Source organism: Sus scrofa, chromosome 15, assembly GCF_054392235.1.
Source record: "Sus scrofa isolate SSC_HxYL_T2T_F1_AM1 chromosome 15, Sscrofa_HxYL_maternal_Yorkshire_Landrace_v2.0, whole genome shotgun sequence".
Classification (NCBI taxonomy): Eukaryota; Metazoa; Chordata; class Mammalia; order Artiodactyla; family Suidae; genus Sus; species Sus scrofa.
This window is the reverse complement of record NC_139397.1, coordinates 85,961,120-85,987,789: the sequence shown is the minus strand read 5'-3', so window position 1 is coordinate 85,987,789 and position 26,670 is coordinate 85,961,120. Positions and strand designations below refer to the sequence as shown.

General features: G+C 36.3%; 3 protein-coding genes across 39 annotated transcripts in view; all 3 read left to right on the top strand.

The window, feature by feature from the left end:
- The window catches only part of SCN3A (sodium voltage-gated channel alpha subunit 3), a 106,834-nt gene extending 94,984 nt beyond the window's left edge, over nt 1–11,850 (top strand). For 26 of the 27 annotated variants that reach the window (XM_084999317.1, XM_084999310.1, XM_084999304.1 and 23 more), the window contains 7 exons: nt 625–747; nt 3,146–3,418; nt 4,395–4,448; nt 5,272–5,409; nt 6,465–6,569; nt 7,821–8,091; nt 8,592–11,850. In XM_084999317.1, the coding sequence (XP_084855443.1) occupies nt 625–747; nt 3,146–3,418; nt 4,395–4,448; nt 5,272–5,409; nt 6,465–6,569; nt 7,821–8,091; nt 8,592–9,787 (2,160 nt within the window). In that variant the 3' untranslated portion in view covers nt 9,788–11,850. Of the gene's footprint in view, nt 1–624; nt 748–3,145; nt 3,419–4,394; nt 4,449–5,271; nt 5,414–6,464; nt 6,570–7,820; nt 8,092–8,591 lie in introns of all 27 variants that reach the window. The other variant, XM_084999318.1, reaches the window with a different exon arrangement.
- TTC21B (tetratricopeptide repeat domain 21B) overlaps nt 1–26,670 on the top strand; it is an 875,896-nt gene that overhangs the window by 783,017 nt on the left and 66,209 nt on the right. The gene's annotated exons all lie outside the window — the stretch shown is intronic.
- The window catches only part of SLC38A11 (solute carrier family 38 member 11), a 144,548-nt gene continuing 141,699 nt past the window's right edge, over nt 23,822–26,670 (top strand). For all 11 annotated transcript variants that reach the window (XR_014829490.1, XM_084999371.1, XM_084999369.1 and 8 more), the window contains exon 1: nt 23,822–23,948. The gene's annotated coding sequence lies outside the window, so the exon portion shown is untranslated. The remainder of the gene's footprint in view (nt 23,949–26,670) is intronic.

Sequence of the window (26,670 nt, the reverse complement as noted above, 5' to 3'; positions counted from 1 at the left end):
GGTAAAAAATTTTTCATTATTATGAAACTATGTGATCTGATGTTTTCCCAGGTAATATTTTCTTCTTTTTTTATCTAACACATATAGACTAAAGCATAGTCAACCAGATATTAGGAATGTTAAGAATACTTCATCTCAGCCCAAAAAAAGTTAATGTGACATGAAAAGGAAAAGAACATATCCAACCAATTGACTCTATTATGTGGTAAATGCCTCCACTACATGTAATCAAGATACTACATAAATCTGAAGGAGAAGCATGATTTCTAATCAATTATATTAAGCACAGATCCATGGAGGATATGGCTTTTTAATCAAAGCCCAAATCATCCTGTATATGCACAGGTTGAAAAAGTCTCCAAGGATGAAACATCTAACTAGAGGGGTTTACAGATGTTTATATAGATGGGCAAGGCCTCCAGTTTTACCAGTAAGAAAAGCAATAATACAAGATGGGGCCGGTAGTGTAAGATGATCACGATCACAATATATGGAAAATGAAGGCTGCCAAGGTATGTCTGAAGACTTATTTGGTGGCACTGAAGAAGAGACACATTACACCCTATGCCTTTACTCAACAGTTTATTTCTTGGTGGACTGATTGATGTTTTTTTTCTTTTTTAGGTTTCTTTGGTTAGCTTGGTAGCCAATGCTCTTGGTTATTCAGAACTTGGTGCCATCAAATCCCTACGGACATTAAGAGCTTTAAGACCTCTGAGAGCTTTATCCCGGTTTGAAGGCATGAGGGTAAGAATAAAAGCTCTCTGATGATTCACATCAAAATTAAATGTAGATAATGATTTTGACACAGAGGAGTGGCATACTCGTCTGGTAATTATTTCTTAGATTACAAAATTTCAGAGGAGGAATCCTAAAGATCACCTTCCTGAAACTAAAACAGGTCCTCAAAAATTGTGGCATAACTAGAACTAGAATTTAGGTCTTCTGATGACAGTTCCAGGATGTTTCCACAACTAAAGGCTATGTGTTGCCATTTATTTCTTTTCATTACATATACATTTTAAAATGACTGTTTACTCCTGGCATTCATCCTAAGAGGAGATTTTCTTCCTCTCAGTAGGTAATTTGATTTCTCAAAATTTATTAAATCTTTATATCCTAAGCAACCAAAGTAGGGGTTAGGATAATTAACTAAGCATTGCAGGCAACCCCGTGGCTTGTTTTATAGATCTCCATTTTAAGTGTGCATTCTGCATGAGATTCACTTTTTCCAATAGCACTTGTACTTTCCTCTCCAGCTCTCTTCCTTAGTATATATTTTATGCATATAAAGTATACACATATATACACATCCACTTGTCACGCCCCTCAAAGTACTGTTTAGCACAAAGGCCAGCTTTGTTTAACACAGCTTGCAAATGCACATAGATATTGAATTTCTTCTAGGCTATAGGGCTTTTATGTTAGGAGGTGGTTTGTTTAGGTAATAAAAACACTTCAGCCTTGACTCTGAGATTCACTCACCGAGGAGAATGAAACAACTCTCCGGATGCATTGTAAGCAAAGAAATTCTGAGTTTTACATTATAATTTTATTCCATTGCTACTTGATGAAATCACAAAATAAAATAAAAATTATTATGTAATTTCAATTTTTTTCACACCAATCTTTTACCATTACTGTTTTATTTAAGCCTTCATCTGGTTGCATGATTTTATATTAATAATTCATTTTTGAGGGAAGACAGCAATCGAATAAAAAAACTTATAAGCTTGCTATAATCTGAAAATTATTCTAATTTTGGCATTTTTAATTCAGTCATATGACAGAATTAACATTCTAGGTGTAAATATGATAAAAGATATCATGCATTTATTTGACAGGAGAATTGTGGGGGTCATTTTACACAAATTTTACAGTAAAAAAACCTGATTTAAGCATAATATATATGACAATTTCTAAAAGAAATAAAATTCAAGTAACATATGAAATTTTCACAATTTTGGATTTTAGCTGTTGATGTTAACTTGAAATTCTTTGGCATTTATTTCTAATATAATGTTTCAGTATTTTAAAATAAAACAATACTTTCACTTACAGTAAGTGCTTAACAATATAATCCCAATGTAAAACAGATTGATAAGAAAAGGTACAAATTGCTAGAAATTTGAAAATACACATTAATCTCTTCTGAATTGAATTAGCAGAAAGTGACTGAATTTCTCCTTCATGAAATAGGTTGGCCTGGCTTTGAAGTAATATCTGCCTCAAAGAGGCTATTTAAGAGATTTGGAAAAATAAGAATGTGGATATATTCAGTACTTTTATGTCCAGAGATAAATCCCATCTCATTTTCTTTCTTTTTTTTTTTTTTTTTCCTTGCTTTTTAGGGCCACACCCACGGCATATGGAAGTTCCCAGCCTAGAGGTCAAATCAGAGCTGTAGCCAAAAGCCTATGCCACAGGCACAGCACACGGGATCTGAGCCATGGCTGCAACCTACACCACATCTCACGTCAGTGCCGGATCCCCAACTCACTGAGCAAGGCCAGGGATCAAACCCGCATCCTCACGATACTAGTCAGATTCGTTTCTGCTGAACCACAACAGGAACTCCCATCTTATTTTCTAAATTAATATACTTTTAAAAAAATTAGAAATTATTAATAGGGGAAAAAAAGAACTTGGTAAACTCTTAATATTATTCTTCACGTCATAATAGTTAACTTGATCTGAGGATAGAGAGTTAAGGCATTATTAATACTGTTTAGTTGTAAAGGGTTCATTTAACCACATTTTTATATCATCAACCATTCATTAACACTCTTGAAAATTAAAATGTATTACTGAATGATGATTATCTCTCGTTGGTATTTAATGCATCTTTTTTTTCTTTTTTTCCCCAGCATACAAACATTTTCTGACTCCATCTTACTATATCAGGTTTTTGTTTATTTCTTTTCACATTTTGTTATATTTTGCTTTCCTTAAATCCTTTAGCTCTTTAGTGTTGTCATTGTTTGTTTTCCCCTATCAAATATATCCTAGAAAATATCAGAAGGAACAACTTATCCACCTAGATTTTTATTTAACTCATTTCACATCCATTTTAGCATTAAATAATGGAAGAAATGGTTTCTACTTAACAATTTATAAGCTTCCTTATCCTTATCTCCTCTTCTAGGTGGTTGTGAACGCTCTTGTTGGAGCAATTCCCTCTATCATGAACGTGCTGTTGGTTTGTCTCATCTTCTGGTTGATCTTTAGCATCATGGGTGTGAATTTGTTTGCTGGAAAGTTCTACCATTGTGTAAACACAACAACGGGTAACATGTTTGAAGTCAGTGAAGTTAACAATTTGAGCGACTGTCAGGCTCTTGGCAAGCAAGCTCGGTGGAAAAACGTGAAAGTAAACTTTGATAATGTTGGTGCTGGCTATCTCGCATTGCTTCAAGTGGTAAGTGCCTACCGTGTGAGTTTTGAAAATGTTTGCAAAATGTTTCAAGATCAATTCTCTGAGGTTCTCTGTTTTATGATTAATATCTGACAGCACAAAAGTAGTTGATTGTCACCTATACTCTTAGCTTGACTTGACTATAAATAAGATGTTTTGCAGTGATTTTATAGTGTATTTTCCTCAGTATTCAGCTGTTAGTATGTGTTAATGTGGTTTTATATTTATGCTTCCTGGTTTTGTTTTTGTTTTTGCCTTTTCTAGAGCCTCTCCTGTGGCATATGGAGGTTCCCACGCTAGGGGTCTAATTGGAGCTGTAGCCACTGGCCTACACCACAGCTCACGGCAATACCGGATCCTTAACCCAATGGAGCAAGGGCAGGGATCGAACCCACAACCTCATGGTTCCTAGTCAGATTCGTTAACCACTGTGCCACGATGGGAACTCCCCTGTTTTTTTTATATTAGTTAAATGTATGGATTATTAACCAGATAATTAATTGTACCAACATAAATCTAAGGAGTAGGGTTCTACTATGTGTGGAAATGCAAGTCGTATGGTATGGATTTCAAAATGTGTATTATTTAATAATTTTGACTTAACTGAAGGTGTAATGACTAATCCATAATTATTTAATGAAAATAATTGAATGTTTAAACAAACCAGTGGTTTGAATGATAGAGCTTATCTTTTAGAAAAAGATTTAAGACTGAGATCAGAGTTTCATCTGGTTAAATTTTAGTGCAGAAAAAATAGAATACTTTCCAAAACCAAAAAGAAAACACATTCCAGATCTGAAATAAAATCTTATTCTATTTCAATTTCATTTTTTCATTCAATTCATTTTAATCTCTTTGTAGAATATGTCATAATATTGTAAAAAAAAGTTATTTTTAATAACACTATGATTTTCATATGGTAAAATGCATATTCTTGGATTCAGTTTTTATGCAGAATTCAAATATATGTTGTTTACAGGCCACGTTCAAAGGCTGGATGGACATTATGTATGCAGCTGTTGATTCACGAGATGTAAGTATCACTCAACTACTATTTATATCTACTAGTGTTTTCCATAGTGAATGTTTGTGATAAATTAAGGCCCAGAATTTTATATTAGATGCAAACCGAACAATTACAACTGCATGTAGAAATTACCTTATTAAGCCAATCACTTCAATATAAATGATATTTTGATTAATATGTCTATTATATATCCAATATGAAAGGGTATCTAACTGCATAGATTAAGAGCCAGATTGTTCTAGTCAAGGAAACTCTTAAGATTAGGAAAGTTGCTCCGTAGGGAAGTGACTTGTCTCTCATCCCTCGAAAGTATAAACCAGAGTCTGTGAAGCAGCTTCCAAAAATATCACAATGAAAGCAAGCAAGTTTCAAGGAAACTCAATTGAGAAAACAGTAATAAAGATAATTCCTTAGAACATATCTGTTGATGCTGAATTTTTCTCTTAGAAGTCGATGTTCTGTTATTAAAGCCGTATCTCCAAGAGCTAGCATTTCCAAACCCAAGTTTAAAATACTGTAAAAAATTAAAGTAAGGTTAATAACAGGTTCAAAATGTTTGTCTTGTTTATATTACTGCTATTTACTCTAAAGAGTACGTACAGGTAAGCCACAATGGGAAAATAGTTTCAAGAACAATAATAAAAAAAAAATTTTAATTTTTCATTATACTAGATCATACTAATTTGAAAAAAGAATTGCTTTTGCAGAACAGTATCTCAGGTCAAGGCAAAAATAGCTTTATAGTAAGTAACAACACATCAAAATTTTAACTTAGCTCAAGTATTTATTGTGTTTTAAAATATTATTTAATATTTTCAATATTATTTAGGTTAAACTACAGCCTGTGTATGAAGAAAATCTGTATATGTATTTATACTTTGTCATCTTTATCATCTTTGGGTCATTCTTCACTCTGAATCTATTCATTGGTGTCATCATAGATAACTTCAACCAACAGAAAAAGAAGATAAGTATTCCTCAGCTCTCACATTTTTCCATTCTGAGGTTCTGTCTATTTTACATCCAAATAACCAGGACACTAAGAGTCATGATAAACTTAGATCATTACATCATTTTTATATTCTTTTCCATTCACTATGTGGTCAGTTCAGCTGCAGAGGATTCCAGCTTCTAATTGGTGGCTCTTCTCCAGGTTCATCCTCTGCAGATCTCCTGTAGTGTCTTTCTGACTCAAAAATATGACTATGTCTTCAAAACATCCAGTTAGCCTCAATGCTTTATCCTTGCTTACAGAGCCTCTCAGGAATTATCTCCACCCAGTTTTCCAGCCTCATCTTCTCCCACACCATATTTTCTGTATCTCCTTCCCTACTCCTCAGTCACCACCCACCCCCCATTAACACTATCACTTATTACACACACAGCTACATGGATTTTCTGCCCTTTTCTGAACAAGATATACTCCTCTCCCTCCATGACTTTACATAGGATATTTTCTCTTCCTAAAATGCTTTGCCCAGCAAACACTTAATCATCCTTTAAGGAGTAGCTTAAGGGTCCTCCCCTTTATAAAGCCTGTCTCTGAATCTTGGAGTTTATTGTTATCTCTGGAGTGTTTTTCTCTTTTTTTTCTTTTTTGCATACAAACACTGTGTCTTATATAACCATGGAATTCTGATACTGGATACACCATCTACCCAGTAGGAGTGCTCAAAAATTGTTGAATAAAAGAGTGAATGAAACTGTCAACACTGAAATAAACTAAGATTTTTTTTCTTTCATGAAAATATATTTGAGACCCCTGAGCTTCCTTTCAAATATAATATAATCAAATTAGAATCCTGCATTTATCAGAGTTTTATGTGATTATGGGTTTTACATAATGTTAAAGTACTCAGAGTTTCACATAAATGAAAAAAGCAGGATAAATCTATAAGAAATAGGATAAAATCCACTTAAAAATTGTAAAAAGGGGATTAAAGGAAAGACTCACAAATATTTTTGTAAATGTGTTGTTGTAAAACATGTTGGATTGTAACCAGTTTTATACTATGTATTTACTTTGGAGGTCAAGACATCTTTATGACAGAGGAACAGAAAAAATATTACAATGCAATGAAGAAACTTGGGTCCAAGAAACCTCAAAAACCCATACCTCGGCCTGCAGTAAGAATTACTCATCTTCTTTAACATTCCAAAACCCTATTTCCACATGATGAAGCTGGGCAGTGCTCTGGACCAGAACATATTGGGTGATACCAATATATAAAATGCCCTAATTGTAAAGTTAATAACTGTGTAACACATATGCAACTACTACACTCAATATGAATTACATGGTTCTTAAAAATGAGGCAACGTTCAATAGTTTGTCAGTTGAAAATCTCCAAGTCAGGGTTCCCAATAACTGCTTCCAAAGCAAGCCTCATGCTCCTGCTGCCACCTACTGCTGCCAACAATGCATGTGGTTCTCACTCCTCTGATCTTGTTAGATGGTACCCTCCTGTCCTTTTAAGTAGATGGAGTTTTCCAGACTTCCCATTTTACACCCTAGCCTCCCTCTATGCTGTTTTTTTCTCTCCATTATTATGACTTGAGAATATTCTTAGAATTTTTAGAAAGGAAAAAGGTGTCATCAGAATAGTTTGTTTTAGCAAATACACCTATAGACAAAAGATTTATTCAGAACGCATACTCTGTAGAGACTCATTATTCCAGAAAGGCATAAAAATAGTGAACTATGTTCACAGAGCTGTATTCTACATCATCTATCCTCTTAAATGCGTAAGGAATAAGGGAACTGAGGCCCAAAGAAGTAATATATTACACCCAAAGTTACAAAGTCTGTAATCACAGAACTGGAATTTGACAAGGTCTCACGAATCCTATAAAGAACTTCATTTTACCATATTTTTAAGAGTAGTTGGAGTGGGTGAGGTGTAACAGGGAGAAGGTAGGGCAGGATACACAAAGGGCATAAGCCTGATTTACTGAAATTCATTTAAACATTATTGTTAGAAAAGGCAGAATTAAATAGAAAATGACAAAATGAATGACTGACATTTTGAGGAATGGAGAGACAGAAATAAAATATAAATCAAAATTCCTGAAGTGCTGATAAATGAATTGGCATATTCATCCATCTAAGTCTGTATATATTAACCTACTTTATAAATCTTTACTTTTAGTTATCATTATTTTTGTAAAAATTACCATAGTCATTAAAATTAAGCAAAGCCCATTCACATTATCAACCAGTTGGCCACCAATCTATATCTTATTCAGCTTTGTCTTCCCATAGGACCTAAATAAATGTGAGCAGGTGCACATCCCATTGTGGAAGGACTTCATCTGCAATTTTATTGTATTGTTACTTATGAAATATGCATATTAACTTTCTTCTCCCTCTCTTTCCAGAACAAATTTCAAGGAATGGTCTTTGATTTTGTAACCAGACAAGTTTTTGATATCAGCATCATGATCCTTATCTGCCTTAATATGGTCACCATGATGGTAGAAACTGATGACCAGAGCAAATATATGACTCTGGTTTTGTCCCGGATTAACCTTGTATTCATTATCCTGTTCACTGGAGAATTTGTGCTGAAACTTATCTCCCTCAGATACTACTATTTCACCATAGGCTGGAACATCTTTGATTTTGTGGTGGTGATTCTCTCCATTGTAGGTAAGAACGGTTTATTTACAGAGAAGTGTAGTTGTAGACGAAAAGTCCCCCAAGGCCTGCCACCTGTGTAACATGTAAATAAGATCTGAGAACTATAATGTGCGTAGATATAAAGTTTAACACTCTTGTTCATTTCCTGCTAATTTAAGAGTGTCAGTATTCAAAAATAGAAGACGTTTCAGAAATAGTCTTTGTAACTGGCATATTTCATATGTAAGGATAACTATTCATAGAATTGGGTATATATAATCATAAAAGTCATTCACTATGTGAGATTATTTAATTTGTTGGATTTTCCAAAAGTATATATTGGTCTATGACATTATAGAATCACTGAATAAAACCCTGTAATCTTTAATTGGTAATATTATGGAGTGGATTCAAAAAGTTAGTAAAGGTTTATACTCAACAAATTTGTTGTTTTCATTAATCCTGCAAAGCAAAAACATTCAGATAAACCTAAAATATTCACTGTTTAGCTCGTCTCTATTTTTCCATAGGTATGTTTCTGGCTGAGTTGATAGAGAAATATTTTGTGTCCCCTACCCTGTTCCGAGTGATCCGTCTTGCCAGGATTGGCCGCATCCTGCGTCTGATCAAAGGGGCCAAGGGGATCCGCACGCTGCTCTTTGCTTTGATGATGTCCCTGCCTGCGCTGTTCAACATCGGCCTCCTGCTCTTCCTGGTCATGTTCATCTACGCCATCTTTGGAATGTCCAACTTCGCCTATGTTAAAAAGGAAGCTGGAATTGATGACATGTTCAACTTTGAGACTTTTGGCAACAGTATGATCTGCCTGTTCCAGATCACCACCTCTGCTGGCTGGGATGGACTGCTAGCACCTATTCTTAATAGTGCACCACCTGATTGTGACCCAGACACAATTCACCCTGGCAGCTCGGTTAAGGGAGACTGCGGGAACCCATCTGTTGGGATTTTCTTCTTTGTCAGTTACATCATCATATCATTTCTGGTCGTGGTGAACATGTACATCGCTGTCATCCTCGAGAACTTCAGTGTTGCTACTGAAGAAAGTGCAGAGCCCCTGAGTGAGGATGACTTTGAGATGTTCTATGAGGTGTGGGAGAAGTTTGATCCCGATGCCACCCAGTTCATAGAGTTCTCCAAGCTCTCAGATTTTGCGGCTGCCCTGGATCCTCCTCTCCTCATAGCAAAACCAAACAAAGTCCAGCTCATTGCCATGGATCTGCCTATGGTCAGTGGAGACAGGATCCACTGCCTTGACATTTTATTTGCTTTTACAAAGCGGGTTTTGGGTGAGAGTGGAGAGATGGATGCCCTTCGAATACAGATGGAAGATCGATTCATGGCATCGAACCCCTCCAAAGTCTCCTACGAGCCCATTACAACCACTTTGAAACGCAAACAAGAAGAGGTGTCTGCTGCTATCATTCAGCGTAATTTCAGATGTTATCTATTAAAGCAAAGGTTAAAGAAGGTAGTAAGTGAATACAACAAAGAGTCAATCAAAGGGAGGATTGACTTACCTATAAAAGATGACATGATTATTGACAAATTAAATGGGAACTCCACCCCAGAAAAAACAGATGGAAGTTCCTCTACCACCTCTCCTCCTTCCTATGACAGTGTAACAAAGCCAGACAAGGAAAAGTTTGAGAAAGACAAACCAGAAAAAGAAAGCAAAGGGAAAGAGGTCAGGGAAAATCAAAAGTAAAAAGAAACAAAGAATTATCTTTGTGATTAATTGTTTACAGCCTAAGAAGGTAAAGCTTATGTGTCAACTGGACTCCCAGAGGAGGTCTATGCCAAACTGACTGTTTTAACAAATACTCATGGTCAGTGCCTATAACAAGACAGTGACCTCTTCGTCATTACAACTCTGTGAGTCAGGGTATCGACAATGACAAGAGGTTGCTGTTTTCATTACCAGCTGACACTGCTGAGGAGAAACTCAATGGCTACCTAGACTGTAGGGATAGTTGTGCAAAATGATCATTGCAACTACATCAAACACTTTTAGTACAGTACTTGCATCCACTCTATTTTTAACTTCCATATCTGCCATATTTTTACAAAACTTGTTCTAGTGGATTTCCCTGGTCACTAATTCATAGTTTATTCGTAATACTATGTCATTATTTTTGTAAACAAGATTTAAGTTGAGAAAAAAGTATATAAAACCCCTGTGTTCCTACTCTACAAGTCTCTCAGATAATCAGACAAAAAGGGTTTTTGTCTTTTTTTTTTTGCCCAAAAGATGAAATTCAAGCTCAAAACCAGACAAAAAATTCTAGTAACAATTTCAGGTACTTCCATTTTCTAGATGGCTTTATTTTAAAAGTGTTTAGTCTACGTTTGTTTATATCTAAACAGTTATGTGCCTGTAAAGTCTCCTCTAATTTCTAAAGGATTATTTTTATGCAAAGTATTCCATTTCAGCAAGTGCAAATTTTATTCTAAGTTTTAGAGCACTATATTTAATTTTGGTTAAATGCTTTCCAGAAAAGGTAATCTAATAAGTCTGTATCCATATCTAAAGTATCGCTTTAGAATAGTTGTTCCGCTTTCTGCTCCAGTATTGTTTTGCCATCTTCTGCTCTCAGCAAAGCTGACAGTTTATGTCAATTAAACACACCCTCTGCTATGTAAATAGTTATTTTATCCTGTGGTGCATGTTTGGGCACATATCTATATCTATGTCTACATAGATAGATATATTTCCCAATAAACAACTTCTATCAAATCAAATATGTACCACAGTACATGTGTCTTTTGCAAGCTTTCAACAGGGATATATCCTATACCATTCATTAAACATAAATAATAGTTTGAAGACTATCACTAATGCATGTTAATTGCCTATGCTGTTCTATTTTACTCAATTCATTCTTCACAAGTCTTGGTTAAAAAAAGTTACATGTTGGTAGTAGAGTTCAGCCAGCTCTATGTCTAGTATGTCAAGCAGAATAGCCTGCAATTATTTTAAAAAGCACCTTTCCTTTTGCATTTTTAACTCAACTTGAGTGTCATATGGTGTCTCTCGAGATTTCAAGGAAACACTCACAGCATACTGCCTATTGTCAAAATCTTATACTTCATATTTTGCTAAAAATATGTCCAAAACTTGTTTAAATATAAATAATGTAAAATATGATCAATTTTATTTGTTGCATTTTGTACATAAGAAAATTATTTTCAGGTTGATGACATGGCAATTTATTTTACTTTATGCTTTTGCTTTTTATTTTTAATCACAACTCCAAACTTTTGAATCCATAAGACTTTTCAATGAATAATTTCCTAAAATAAAAGTTAGACAATGGGTTTTGTGGATTTCTTTGTTATAATATATTTTCTATCATTTCAGTAGGAGATACATTGGTCAAAATTTCAAACCTAGATCATTTTCTACCAACTATGGTTGCCTCAATATAACCCTTTATTCATGGAAGGTTTTTTTTAACTCAACTTTTGTAGTATTTGCTCATGCAGACTAGTCTTATTTTTTTAATTCTTGCTGCACTAAAGCTATCAGAGATATAACTTGGGCTCTGTCCCTTTTAGCCATGAACATAGTGGCAAAGTTGTGCAATTACCTAACATGATATAAAATTTTTTTGCACAAACCAAAAGATTAATGTTAATTTCTTTTACAAAACTATTTACTTGTAGTGTATTGATGAACTGCATGCAGGGAATTGCTATTACTAAAAAGAATGGTGAACTATGTCATTATTGAGCCAAAAGAATAAAAATTTCATTTTTTATTGTATTCAATTTCTTGGCTTCTGTTTTTTTTTATTGTTGAAGTTTAAAACATATATACGTATTACATACATATATACACATATATACTTATGAAACCTGCACTTGATCTGATATTTGTATACATAAAAGTTCATATGAATTTTATAACAACCTACTGCATGATCCACCAAGGAGTACTACAGAATAAAGGCCATTAAAAGCAATTTTTGTGAACTTTTGTGTGTGCAAAAGACCAAATCCACATGCTCCAACTTACAGGTTCAATAACAATAACAGTATCCATCTACAATGTTTGTCAATTTCAATTAATTTCCTTGACTATAAAAATTTTAATCTCGCCTCCTCTCAATGTAATTAATACCACCTCCAAATTTCTTGGCAGTAAATAAATGTAACATAGTTTGTTACTTAAAATCATGTTATGAATTCTTATTTACACATAAAATATTAATGATGCAGTGATTGAGAATTTATATTAACTTTTTTTTCAGGGTCCCTTGGATTTATGTCAGGTCAAAACTAAATGTTTATTCTCAGTGGAAAATTACAGTTGTAATGCTTGTATTTTTTTTGATCCAAACATGCATTTCATAATTTCCCCAATGTAAACAGTATAAAGTGACTTAAGTGGAATTCATTGGCTTCTTTTTGTACAAGTCAATTTTTAGATCTTGCCAATACCACAGAGAGATCAAGTATTACTTTGCAAAGTCCATAGCCTTTTTATGCTATTATAAATATAGGATTATATTTCTATTATATAATCATTAGCCAAGCAATGTATTAACTGATACGTATTATATATAAATGATCATATGGTCAGAAGAGTCTTCAGTTGTGAAAAATGATACTTTAAAAAATGTAGCTAGCTAAAGAACATTCTGAAAATGTTCAGAGTACAGAGATGCTAATGCAATTTGATAGATTTTTGAGATAACTACTTTCACCAAAAAAGCCTTCTATTATTAAATTTCATGGTAGAATTTTATCAAAAATAGAATTCATTAAGTTGGACAAAGAAATTTCCATGAAATTAAAGAAACTTAAATCCACCAATAAGTGATACCAAATGGCTTCCCTTTAGTAAAGAAAAATTATTTGTGTGGAAAGAAAAATGGGTATTCTATTTTAAAAACAATGTAGCTAAAAAAAAGGCTACATAAATTTGTGTTTTTACTAATTTTAAAATAACTAGAATACATTAAAATAACCTGAAAATCATTTTTGTGCATTTCAAACTATTCAGTAGTAATTATAAAGGAACTTCTGCTGACCATTTTTGTGGAAATGGAAAGTGTCAAGAGAAGTGGACCAAGAGTTCTGATACTTGCTTTTTAGTTTCAGTTCCAATATAAAATTAGCAGTATAATCCAGGCAAATCAAAGTCTGGTCCCTCAGATTCCCCGTCTATTTGAATGGGGATGCTGGATTAGGCATGTTGTCTCTAGTAATACTTTAAAATTTTATGTTCAAAAATCAAGCTGCCTATTCAAATGAGTAATTTCCTTTACACAAGTAATGCTTAATGAAACAAATGTAATTATCAGTAACCTTTTGAAACATTAATCAGATGATTTTAAATAGGCAGAAACACAACATCTGACCTTGACTTCAGCCGCATTAATGGAGACGTCTCCTTGCCCTCAAAGATTTTACTTGACAAGGCTGAAGGAGGTTTTAAATAACTGGAAAAATAGTTATTATTTCTTTTTAGTGATGTTACAGATTTCTACTTCTTTATCTTTTTACAGCCACACCTGCAGCATATGGAAGTTTTTGGGCTAAGGGTCAAATCAGAGCTGCAGCTGCAGGCGTACACCATAGCCATGGCAATGAGCTGCATCTGTGACCTGTGCTGCAGCTCACAGAAATGAGGCCAGGTATCAAACCTGCATCCTCAGGGACATTATGTCAGGTTCTTAACCCACTGAGCCACAACAGGAACTCCTGATGTTACAGATTTCAAAAATCTGATATATAACAGAAGAGATTAAAAAAAATAAATCATTAGTTATTTGCAAAATATCTCAAACCACAAATGTATTTACTTCCTTGTCATTAACATTTGCCACAAAACTTCAAGAAGCTGGGCTTAAGTCTTGTATCCTGGAGTTCCCGCCGTGGCACAAGGGAAAAAAATCCAACTAGGAACAATGAGGTTGCAAGTCTGATCCCTGGCCTCGCTCGGTGGGTTAAGGATCCGGCTTTGCCGTGAGCTGTGGTGTAACTCGCAGACGCTGGGATCCTGCGTTGCTGTGGCTCTGGCATAGGCCGGCAGCAACAGCTCTGATTAGACCCCTAGCCTGGGAACCTCCGTATGCCACAGGTGCGGCCTTAAAAGGACAAAAGACAAAAGACAAAAAAAAAAAAAAGTCTTGTATTCCCTTGATCACTATTTTTATTACAACAGAATAATAGATGCACATCATTCTCTTATGTTATAACAATAACATAAAATGTTTGGTCTTTTTACAGAGAAAGACATTAATGATTTGAGGCATCTAAACTTTTGTTGTAACTGACGCCTTCCTATGCGTCCTTCCATCTACAGTAGTTCTCCTCTCCTCTTCTCTCTAGAATCTATGTCCCCAGTAATTCTGCCAGTTGACATACCGAAGTACATATCTGAAATCTTCTAAATACAACAGCTCCCCATTATTGAGAATCCATTTCTCTCATTACAGAGAAAAGAAAAAAACTTGCATAAGCTGTCCCTCACATATCCTATTACTATCATCTATCATTGGTCATCACTCTACAACTCATGCCTCCTCCCCACGGAATTACATAATCTCCCATTACACAATTTTTTGACATCTCTCCTATCTTGGCACATGCTACAGGTTTGCTGAATTGTCCTTCCCCCTCTTTTTTTCCCTGGAAAATTGTTGCTCATCTTTCAAGAACTTTTAGGAAGTTTCTTCAGATTTCCCCAAATCATTTCTCCTCAGACTTCCCAAGGTGCATCTTGGATGATAAGTACCATACAATGCTGTATTACCTTGTTTGCATTTATCTCCTTTAATAGATTATAGTACACCTAAGGTATGGGATGCATCTCATTAATTTTCTCATACTTCTATCCTTTATCAGCAATGTCTTGCAGAGTATGTGACTATCAGTTTTCAGATACATTGCTAGAATTGACTCTTTCCAGAACACACAAAAATACTTAAGTACCAAGCAATAACACCAGTAATTTTTTCCAGCCCTTACTGAAAATGACTCTCAAATTTATTAGCATCTAAATTCAGATAAATCACTGTCACAAGTAATTGAAAGATACACATCTTAGACATACTGTACATCTTGTAACTACAGTTTACAAGTTATGTCTATTGCCTTATAAAAACTGCTGAAACAAAAAAACTTCATTAATTCTGTCAGTGAAAGAATAGTTGTCTTCAATATATTCCATGGATATAAACATTGTCAGGTTTTATTTCACTACCTTAACCATGTATATATTCTTCAATTTAATGACTCATGGGAAAACTATAATTCAAAAAGATACACACACCCCCCATGTTCACTGAAGCACTATTCACAATAGCCAAGACATGGAAACAGTCTAAATGTCCATCGACAGATGACTGGATTGGGAAGATGTGGTACATATACATACCACCACTATACTTTAATTTTTAAAATTACACACACACACACACACACACACACACACGCACACACAGAGTAGAACACTACTCATCCATAAAAAGAACAAAATAATGCCAATTGCAGCAACATAGATACAAAGAGAGATTCTCATATTAAGTGAAGTCAGAAAGAGAAAAACAAATACTATATGATGTCACTTATATGTAGACTCTAAAATATGGCACAAATGAACCTATATACAAAACAGAAACAGACTAACAAACATAGAGAACAGACTTGTGCTTGCCAAAGGGGTGGAGGGAGGGAGTGGGATGGACAGGGAGTCTGGAGTTAGTAGGTGCAAACTACTACATTTAGAATGGATAAGCAACGAGGTCCTACTATATAGCAAAGGAAACATAAGGTTTTCTTTTCTTTCTTCCTTCCTTCCTTCCTTCCCTCCCTCCCTCCCTCCCTTCTTTCTTTCTTTCTTTCTTTCCTTTCTTTTTTGTCTTTTTAGGGCTGCACCCACACATATGGAGGTTCCCTGGCTACAGGATATTAATACAAAAAACTGGCTATAGAGTCAATCTGCTAAACAGTGCATCATACTGCTTTATTATCCAGAACAACTGTGCTATACAACTCCAGAGGAAAAATCACACTGTATTCTATAAAAACAGTTCATGCTAGAAAAAACTTTAGAATAGAATACAATGTAACTTTAGCATAGAATACAATGTAACATCAGTGATATCTTTAAAAATGACAGCAATATGTCAATAATTACTAGTAAATACACTGAACTATCCAGTTAAAAGGCAAATTGTCTTTTACAATCTAGTTATTTAAAATAAAGAAACCTGGAGTTGCCGTCGTGGCTCAGTGGTCAACGAACCCAACTAATAACCATGAGGTTGCAAGTTTGATCCGAGGCCTTGCTGGGTAGGTTAAGGATCCAGCATTGCCGTGAGCTGTGGTGTAAGTCACAGATGTGGCTCAGATCTGGCGTTGCTGTGGCTGTGGTGTAGGCCAGCAGCTACAGCTCTGATTTGACCCCTAGCCTGGAAACCTCCACATGCCGTGGGTGTGGCCCTCAAAAAGACAAAAGACAATTTAAAAAAATGAAATAAAAATAAATGAACCTAAACACAAAAATACAGAAAGGTTAAAAGTAACAGGATTGGAAAATTAGCAGGCTCATTTACATTATTAGAAACAAAAAAAGGTTTAAAACTTTAAGACAATAATTTTCAAATAGATGCACTTATTAAACTTATCTTTAAAATATATACAGCAAAAATTTATTAAATCACAAGAAGAAACAGGCAAATCGAACAGGCACATTGAAATATTTTAACATACGTCCTGAATAATTGATAATTCCAGTGGACAGCTTTACCTGTTAGACACATAAAGAACTCAGCAACATTTGCCAAAGATCTCATGGTCTGTTGTTTTTATTCAAGTGCACATGTTGAATTTACTAAAATGCATTAAGCCATAGGTCAAAAAGGAAGTGTCAAAAACTTCAAAGAACTGGTGTCACACCATGTTTTCTGCTTTGGATACAACCAAATTAAGAATCTAACTTTTGGGAATATATTTGAAGGCTTAAAAATGAACTTACAGTTTATGCTCCTGGAAATGGTGAGGTAGATAATACTAGATAAATGTTCTGATAAATAAAAACTGTAGACTTTGAACAAAATACAATTATCTTTTGGTATATGGAATCACATCCAAAAGCCAGAAAACTAGAAAAAGGAAATGGCACTGGATGAGTTGCCTGTTTATTATAGTCTTTGTCTGAGGTCAGGATTCAGTCAGCACTAAGCTGAAAATCAGATAGAAATTTACAGTCTTTAGTTCCCCCTATGGCTCAACAGGATCAGTGGTGTCTTGGAAGCACTGAGACACACGTTCGATTCCACATTCTGTGGAGTGGGTTAAGGATCTAGCATCACCACAGCTGTGGCTTAGGTCACAACTGCAGCTCAGATCTGATCCCTGGCCCAGGGACTCCATATTCCTCAGGGCGGACAAAAAAAGAAAAAAAAGAAAAAAAGAAAAAAAAGAAGAAGAAAGAAATTTATAGGCTTACAAGTTGAGAAATCAGAGCACAGAGTTTGAAACAACCCCAGCAGCCAGAAAGTGAAGGGAAGCCCCATATAAATCTAACTGATAGCTTAAGTTTGCCCATGTGCAATAGATTTTAAATTGCCATGCTAAGTCTTAAACATCCAGGGTTTTCAGTTGTTGTCCCATACAGGGAAGCTAGAGTCTGGAATTGAGCTCATTTGATACTCTTCAGAGAAACAGAATAGAAGATAAAGAAGCTGCAAGATATTTCACAACACTCAAAAGGAAAGGCAAACAATGGAGACCTAAGGGTTGGACTAAACAGGCAAAAATTCCAAAGCAGTAATATAATTATTATATTATTACATAAATTATATAATATATTATATGTTATTATTATGCTCACATTCAAGGATTATAAAAAAATACATGCTTATGAATGCACAGATAGGAAATAGCAGAAGAAAATTAGAAACTATAAAATAAACCAAAAGAAAACTTGAGTTGAAAAATATAATTATCTGACATCAAATTCTAATCTAGCATATCAGAAATTATAAAGTATTGAGAAATTTGAAGATCAATAGAAATTACCAAATCTGAAAATACACTTCTTTATGACTTAAAGATAAAAAAGAAGTAAAAGCTATAGACTTTGATAATACAAAATTACCATATTGTAGAAATTCCCCTTGTGGCTAAGTGGTTAACAAGTCCAACCAGGAACCATGAGGTTGCAGGTTCAATCCCTGGCCTTGCTCAAAGGATCCAGCATTGCTGTGAGCTGTGGTATAGGTCGCAGGTGTGGCTTGGATCCCACGTTGCTGTGGCTGTGGTGTATGTAGGCCAGCAGCTACAGTCCTGATTAGACACCCTAGCCTGGGAACCTCCATATGCCACAGGTGAGGCCCTAGAAAAAAAGGCAGGAAAAAAAAAAGACCACACTGTAGAAATTGTGGCATGAAGCCAAAGGAGTGAAGTAGGTAAATTTATAGTCAGAAAACTTTTTATTAGAAAATAAAATGCTAAAACTTAGTGAGCTGAAGAATAACTTAAAAACAAGAAAATAATTCCAAGGAAACTAGAAGATAATAGATGATTGACAGATAGAAATATAGATAAAAGACAGAAAACCAGGGGGTTCCCCTCAGGGCTCAGTGGAAACAAATCTGACTAGCATTCATTAGGACACAGGTTCTATCCCTGGTCTCGCTCAGTGGGTTAAGGATCCAGCATTGCTGTGAACTATGGTACAGGTTGCAGATGCAGCTCAGATATGGTGTTGTTGCAGCTGTGGTGTAGGCCAGCAGCTATAGCTCCAAGTCAACCCGTAGCCGGGGAACCTCCATATGCTGTGGGTACAGCCCTAAAAAGACAAAAAGAGAAAGAAAGAAGGAAAGAAATAAAGAAAGAAAGACCTTATGAAATATAAGAAATGTAAGAGAATAAAGAAAAATGTTTCTTAAAAACAAAATTAATGATTCTAGCAAGACATCAAAAAAGTAAACAATATAAGGGATAAAATTATAAAAATTATATAATTTTACATAATTATATTTTATTATTTATAATTATATGAATTATATAAATATAAGGGATAAAATAATAGGTATTGCTAAGATTAATAGAGTAGGATGTAATAAACTGCTTTACTTCAAAAGTTTTGAAAAATAGAGAAAATTAATATAGTCTGAGAAAAACAGCATACAAACACTGAAAGTAAAATAATCTTTACAACCTTAAAAAATTTTTGAATTATAAATATTTTTGAAAAATATATAACCTTTAAGTTTAATCAATGGTTAAAATTCCCCCCTACACACACACAGAGGGACTAGACACATTTGGTTTCAAATTTCAAGCAAATTTCAAGGAAAAGAGAATCATATACAAACTCAGATCAGAAAAAAAGGAAACACTGCCAACTAATCCTACAAGCTAGATTAAACACTGATACCAAACCTAGGCAAGGATAGAAACACAAAGAAAAAAAAGTACAGGCCAATTTTATGTTTCACATACATGAAGATCAAATCTGGCAGTATAGTAAAAATTTTAAATAGATGCATCTTCTAGAATGGCTGAGTAATAAACTCAGAAAACACTGTCATCAGCAAAACAACAATTTAAGTAGTCAAAATTATTAAGATAAATTATTTAAGGTCTCTGGAAATTGTCCCAAGGGCATCTAGCAAATGGAGAAACATCCTTTCAAGAAAATCTACAAATCAGGAAGAACAATGAGGGTATATGACATTTGAACCACAATTCACTCTCTTCCCCTGCCCCCAGTTCCGTTTTATAAGAGTTTTATCCTGGGTACTTTAAGAACATTGGACTTCCTCTGCCTCTAGTACCCAATCCCAGGAGAAACAGGGATTGGGTACTAGAGGCAATCTCATCCTCATCCCATCCCCACCCTTGGCCACAGAGTGCAGGAATTCTATTCCAGATAGGCTCTCCTGAGAGGACCAGGTGTCTCTTCCCTACGCAGGCCCAGGTGCCATAAGTGCTATCCCAGGCAAGACAGACAAAGAATACTTGGGGACCCAACTACACCCATCACAGCTCACTCAGAGTGCAGAACTGCCACTCTAGGAAAGGCACCCCAGGAATGGCTGCCATTCACCATCCTAAAGATGTCACTGAGGAGGAAACAGGACCCTGCCTCTGCAGAGTGGGGGGTGGGGGTGGGGTTCTGCCCAGAGAAGGCAGGCCAAAAGGCGAAAAATCTCTAGAATAACTCCCGAGAAGACTGACTTTATTTGGAACAACAAGTACAGAATTCCATGTCTAAGAGGGTTATCCAAAACAAGAGTGATTTTGGTGGACATCAGTTAAGAGGAGGCTGGTGGCTCCATGACATGAGCAGAGCAACCATTAGTTCACATTAGAGTGAAACAAGGAGTGAGAAACCCAAAAGAGCCCTGTTGAGGTCATAGCCAATTCTGTGGATCAGTAAGGTTGTATATATGCACTAGGCTTCACCCACTCAGGAGAAATCAGAACAACACATGGGGCAGACATGAAACCACTCCCTGAACTGCATGCAAACTCATCAAAGTAGGACGGAAGACACACTTGAATAAAGAGCTTAAACCCAACTTCCAATCAAACAATGATAGAACAAAAACCTTTCTGACCCAGAGGAGACTCCTAAGAGGCCAGGATTAAAAATAAATTCAGACTCACCCTGGGCAGTCTGAAAGAATGTGTTCATGTCCAAGGTTACACTCCTGGAGCAATCAGAGAGCAATCAGAGAGGAAAACTCCAAGCTACCAGTTCCTGACAGAACATAGGGCCAAAAACCCAAAATCCCTGGCCTGGGAGAACAGCCTCCAAGCCACACACAAATCCAACAGCAAAAAGTAAAAACTGAACTGGCTAAAGGAGCTCAAGCAAAACCTCTGACCAATTAAGTAGCTAATGCTGATCCAAGGGTAACACCAAGTATCCAGGCAAAGAAAGAAAAATAAGGGAAAACAATCTGAGCAGGAAATTAGAGGCTGCACACTCTAGAGGAATTAGACTTTACAAAATTTGTTCAGCCAAATCACTAAACAAATAAAAATTAGAAATTTTTTAAAAAGCAAGCAAATAGGAGTTCCCGTCGTGACTTATTGGTTAACGAATCCGACTAGGAACCATGAGGTTGCAGGTTCCATCCCTGGCCCCGCTCAGTGGGTTAAGGATCCGGCGTTGCCATGAGCTGTGATGTAGGCTGCAGAAGTGGCTCGGATCCCGAGTTGCTGTGGCTCTGGTGTAGGCCAGCAGCTACAGCTCTGATTAGACCCCTAGCCTGGGAACCTCCATATGCCGCAGGAGCAGCCCAAGAAATGGCAAAAAGACAAAAAAAAAAAAAAAAAAAAAAAAAGCAAGCAAATAATGACAACAACCTGGAGCTCAAAAACACAATACATACAGTGAAAATTTCATTACAAGGGTTCAATAGTGAATCTGAGTAGGCAGAACGAAAATGTCAACAAAGCTGAGGAAGGATCAATAGAGATTACAAAACTTGAAAAACAGAAAGGAAAAAATGAAGAATAAACAGCCTCAGAGAAATGTGAGATACCATTAAGCACACCTACATATATGTAATTGTAGTACCAAAAGTAGAGAAGAAAGAGAAAATATTTGAAGAAATAATGTCTGAAAACTTCCTAAATTTCATGAAAAGCATTAATCTACACATCCAAGAAGATAAGAAATATTGGCAAGCATGTGGAGAAATTGAACTCTTGCATAATGCTGTGGGAATGCAAAATGGTGCAGCTATTATGAAAAACAGTATGAAGGTTCCTCAAAAAATTAAAAATGGAACTACTGTATGAGCCATTAACCCCACTTCTGATTATTTATCCAAAAATTGAAGTTACCATCTCAAAGAGACATCAGCACTCCCATTTTTTACTGCCACATTATTCAGAATAGTCAAGAAGTGGCAACAACCTAAATGTGCATTGACAGATGAATGGATAAAGAAAATGTGGTGTGTACATACAATAGAATACTGTTCAGGAAAGAAGTTCTGCAAAGTGAGACAACATGGATAACCTTGAGAACATTATGCTGCATGAAGTAAACCAGTCACAGAAAAACAAATACTATCTAATGCCACTTATGTGAACTATTTAAAGTCGTCAAATTCATAGATTCCAAGATCTGAAGGGTGATTGCCAGGGACTGGAGGAGTGGGAAATGAAGAACTTCAACAGTGAGACCTTTGGATACAGTTTCAGTTAAGCATGAGGAATACACTCTAGAGATCTTCTGTACAATATAGCACCTACAGTTAACACAAGAATGTACACTTAAAAGTGTGTTATGAGGTAGATTTTGTTAAGAGTTCTTACATTAGAATAAAACTTTAAAAATAGGAGTTCCCTTAGTGGCTCAGTGGTTAACGATTCCGACTAGGAAACATGAGGAGGCAGGTTCAATCCCTGGCCTTGCTCAGTTGGTTAAGGATCCGGCATTGCCTTGAGCTGTGGTGTAGGTGGCAGACTCAGCTTGGATCCCGCGTGGCTGTGGTGTAGGCCGGCGGCTACAGCTCTGATTGGACCCCTAGCCTGGGAATCTCCATATGCCGGGGTGCGGCCCTCAAAAGACAAAAAGAAAAAAACCTTAAGGAGACTTCAGAGATGGCACATAGTCATTTCTTAGTAAACATTCTTCATGCATTTAAAAACAATGTCGGAGTTCATGTCCTGGCGCAGTGGTTAACAAATCCGACTAGGAACCATGAGGAGGCAGGTTCAGTCCCTGCCCTGGCTCAGTGGGTTAAGGATCCGGCGTTGCCGTGAGCTGTGGTGTAGGTTGCAGCCGCGGGTCGGACCCCGCGTTGCTGTGGCTCTGGCATAGGCTGGCGGCTACAGCTCTGATTAGACCCCTAGCCTGGGAACCTCCATATGCCCCGGGAAGCAGCCCTAGAAAAGGCAAAAAGACAAAAAAATAAAAAAATAAAAATAAAAACAATGTCTATTTCACAATTGTGCGGTACAGTGAGGTACATATTTAATGTTTATTCATCTCTGTGACTTATTCTACTTATTGCTTATTCGATTAGTTACTGAGATGTGTAAGTTACGATCTCGCATGTGGATTTGTCACGCTTAAACTTGGTCATGTTTCACTCATCCACGTACCTGGCCCAGGAGTCAGAGAAGCCAGAAGAGAAGATCCAGAGGGTGGGTGGCCTGCCGGAGAAGCCGGCTTCTGCAGCAATATGAAGCCACACCCCGGTCTGGTCCAGACCCCAAAGGTGAAGAAGGACATGTGGCGGGAGCTAGAAGAGTCGGGGGGCCAGCTGCCTGGCGCGCACAAAACAAGCAACTACAGGCACAATTCAGCACACTGCGTGGCGCCGCTCGTCACCCTCAGAAAGCAAACACGGCAGCCGGCCCCTGTGGCTAGCAGAGGTCGCTAAGCAGGCGCCGACCGCAAAGGGAATTCTGGGAAACCTCTTCCCGTTTATTTAAGTTCGCTCCCCCTGAGGCATGGCAGGCTAAAGGAGGCTCCAGGACCCAAGAAACTCTTGACACGAGAGAGTAATTCATTTGCTTGGGGATGCTAGTTGAGGTCACAAGACTGTGAAACTGCGCACCTCAGATAGGACTGAAGGAAGCCTCAATCTCCTCTCAAACCTCTCAAACTGAAACTGCACAGCTCTCTCAGGACTTAACTAACCCCAGGTTGTTTAATGTCTGCATTAAGGAATTCAGTCAGAGGCCAGGAGATAACGTAAAAGGTTGCAGGAAAATGAGGCACCAGAGGATGTTCCCGTCCCAAGTCTCAGATAAGTTCCTGGGACTGGCTGCCAAATGAGGGCCCCTGACTTTGTACAGGAAAGAATTCAAGAGCGGACCACAGTAAAGTGAAAGCCGGGATACACGTTACATGGGCTGAGTCCTGTCCATCTCAAAAGGTGAGGGTTTCTGGCTTGTTGGGGGGTGGTTAGTATTTACTGGCTTGGTAATTTCATAGGTTAATAAGTGGGAGGAACATTGCAACTATTTTGGAGAAGTGGCGAGATTTCTAGGAACTGGGCCACCGCCCCCTCCCCCTTTTTTAAACCATTGGTTTCAGAACTGTCCTAGCCCCTGTGGGTGCTTCAGTTAGTATGCTAATTTACTGCAATGTGCTTTTAATGAGGCTTAGGGTCTACTGGAAGTAGAATCTTCCTCCACCTTGGTTCTAACTAGTTCTAACCAGTCTTTATCTTATCCTCAATGGCTACATCATTCTTTAAGTGTTGTGCCCTGCCCCCTCCCCTCCTGAAAGAGGCTGTTTTGAGAGAAAATGTAGTGAATGAAGGAAAGGTTATTGTACCAGTCCAATACATTACCAAGTAGAGCCACGGGGCAAAATTAAAAAAAAAAAAATCAGTAAACCTTTTTTCTGGGAACAGAGCTTATTTAAAGGGCTAAGTATATGTGTTAAATACTGCTGAGAATTTGTGGCAAATGTAAATCAAATGCTCATCTCCTAGTAAATTAATCTTGTAAATTTAGATTTACATAATGTATATGGCACACATCTTTTCTGTGGGAGCTACAGTTTTCAGTTACAGTAGTAAGTCTGTTTAAGCAAAAAGCAAAGAAACATCTTTTTCCTTTCAAATATTCAAAATGTATAGATAGCAATGTTATTCCCAGGCTGAGACAGTGTTTGGCTTTCTAATGATCATTAATATTTAAATAATTTCAGGAAATTGGAGAACTAGAAACAAAGTCAAAGTTAACATAAAATGAGGGAGAAGGATGTGAAACTGTGCGAGATGTTAGAAAAATCCTTGTCGTGTGGCTCTTTGTTTACGAAATAAGGTTTTGGGGGTATGGCTTTCGGTTACAGCATTATGGAGAGACATAATAAAAGAAAGACACAAGTAAGAAAATTGCGCTGGAAAGAAGGAAATGAGGTGAGATTTTTCCTCAGAAACAACCCCTCCCCCAGCTCTCAGAAGGCCTTTAGCGAAGAGCCTGCTTCCCCGAGGACACATGGTTGTCATGGAGACAGGAGAGGCCTCCTCCTCTGTCCTTGGAGTAGGCAGGGCTGATTGGTGCAAGCTTGGGAACACAGTGGTGAGCCCTTTTGCTGACTGCAGTGGACATCAAGCAATAACCTGGTACAATGAAAAAGAGAAACGAACAAGAATACAAACCAATCCACCTTTTCCTCTCCCCTCCCTACCCAACACAATGATAAGGGTACTATGTGATCACCTATTTACTTAGCTAGAATTCAAATAGATCAAAAAGCTGTTTTTAGAAAAGCCATTTATTTCTTCTAAGGTTTTTTTTTTTTTTTTTTTTTTTGGTCTTCTTTTTAGGGACGCACCTGCAGCATATGGAAGTTCCCAGGCTAGGGGTCTAATCAGAGCTCCAGCTGTCAGCCTAGAGCACACCACAGCTATGTGGGAGCTGAGGCATGTGAGGCATCACAACTCACCACAACGCCAGATCCCTGAGCCACTGAGCCAGGCCGGGGATCAAACCCGCATCCTCATGGATACTAGTTGGGTTTGTTACTGCTGAGCCGCGATGGGAACTCCCCTTCTAAGGTTTAATAAAGGTAAATCTAGTACTACTTCAGTGAAATTCAATCCATGTAAGAGCAGTGGTTATTACTAATAAAAATAAATAATATAACAGGAATATTCAAATTTTTAAGCAAGCTATACACTACTTATTAGAATCTTTCATTAAATACCAGTTATGTGTATAGAAAAATAAGCACAAATAAATATTTTAAAATTTAAAATGACAAGCTTAAATAGTAATACAAAATCTGTTTAATACTTATAAACTCCTATTTTATAAAAATGTTCCTATTTATAAAACAGAAAATTAATTCAACTAGAATTTTTAAAGTAATTAAAAGTGAAAGTGTGAGTTAGTGATATTTAATAGTAGTCTTTATACTTCAACTGTCCAGATAAACATAAATTTCCTCCCTTATTCTGCAGTCTTATTAAATTTTAAGCACAGCTACTTTGACCTAGAAAATCCATGGTCACATCTTCAATTTATGTTTACATCCTATATCCTTTACCAGAAAATGCAGACCTGAAAAAGAAGTTTGTAAATGAAAAAAGTTAATAACAAAATAAACAATAAGTACATACATAAACTACTTTATTACTTAAATTATTGCAAGCTGTTTCCTTTGAAAAAATTCCAAAAGAAAATTAACTCAATCACATTCTGATTCTAAGTCCTTATATAAAAATACTATGAATGTCTTATTTCATATATGATTTAAGAACTATATATAATACTAAAGTTATGACTTTTTTAAAATTTAGATGATGGATATTATGGACGGAATTTTTGAGATTTAGATAAGGAACCAGATATTTATTTACTGAAGACTTTATCCCTCTAGATTCTGAGAACAAAATCAAGCATATAAACATAGGAATTTATAACCTAATGCCACCCAAACCCTTTCTGGAAAAAAAACATAGAAAATAAAAAATGAATAAATATTATATGCAAATGTCTCTTAAACTATACAAAGAGGCAAAATGCACTTCTTAGGGGAATCCCATACTTACCCTACATTCTTAAAATTGATGTTATGATCATATTTAAGCTCTTCATAACTTTGGTGACATGAAATACTATGACAATAATGTTGGGGTTTTT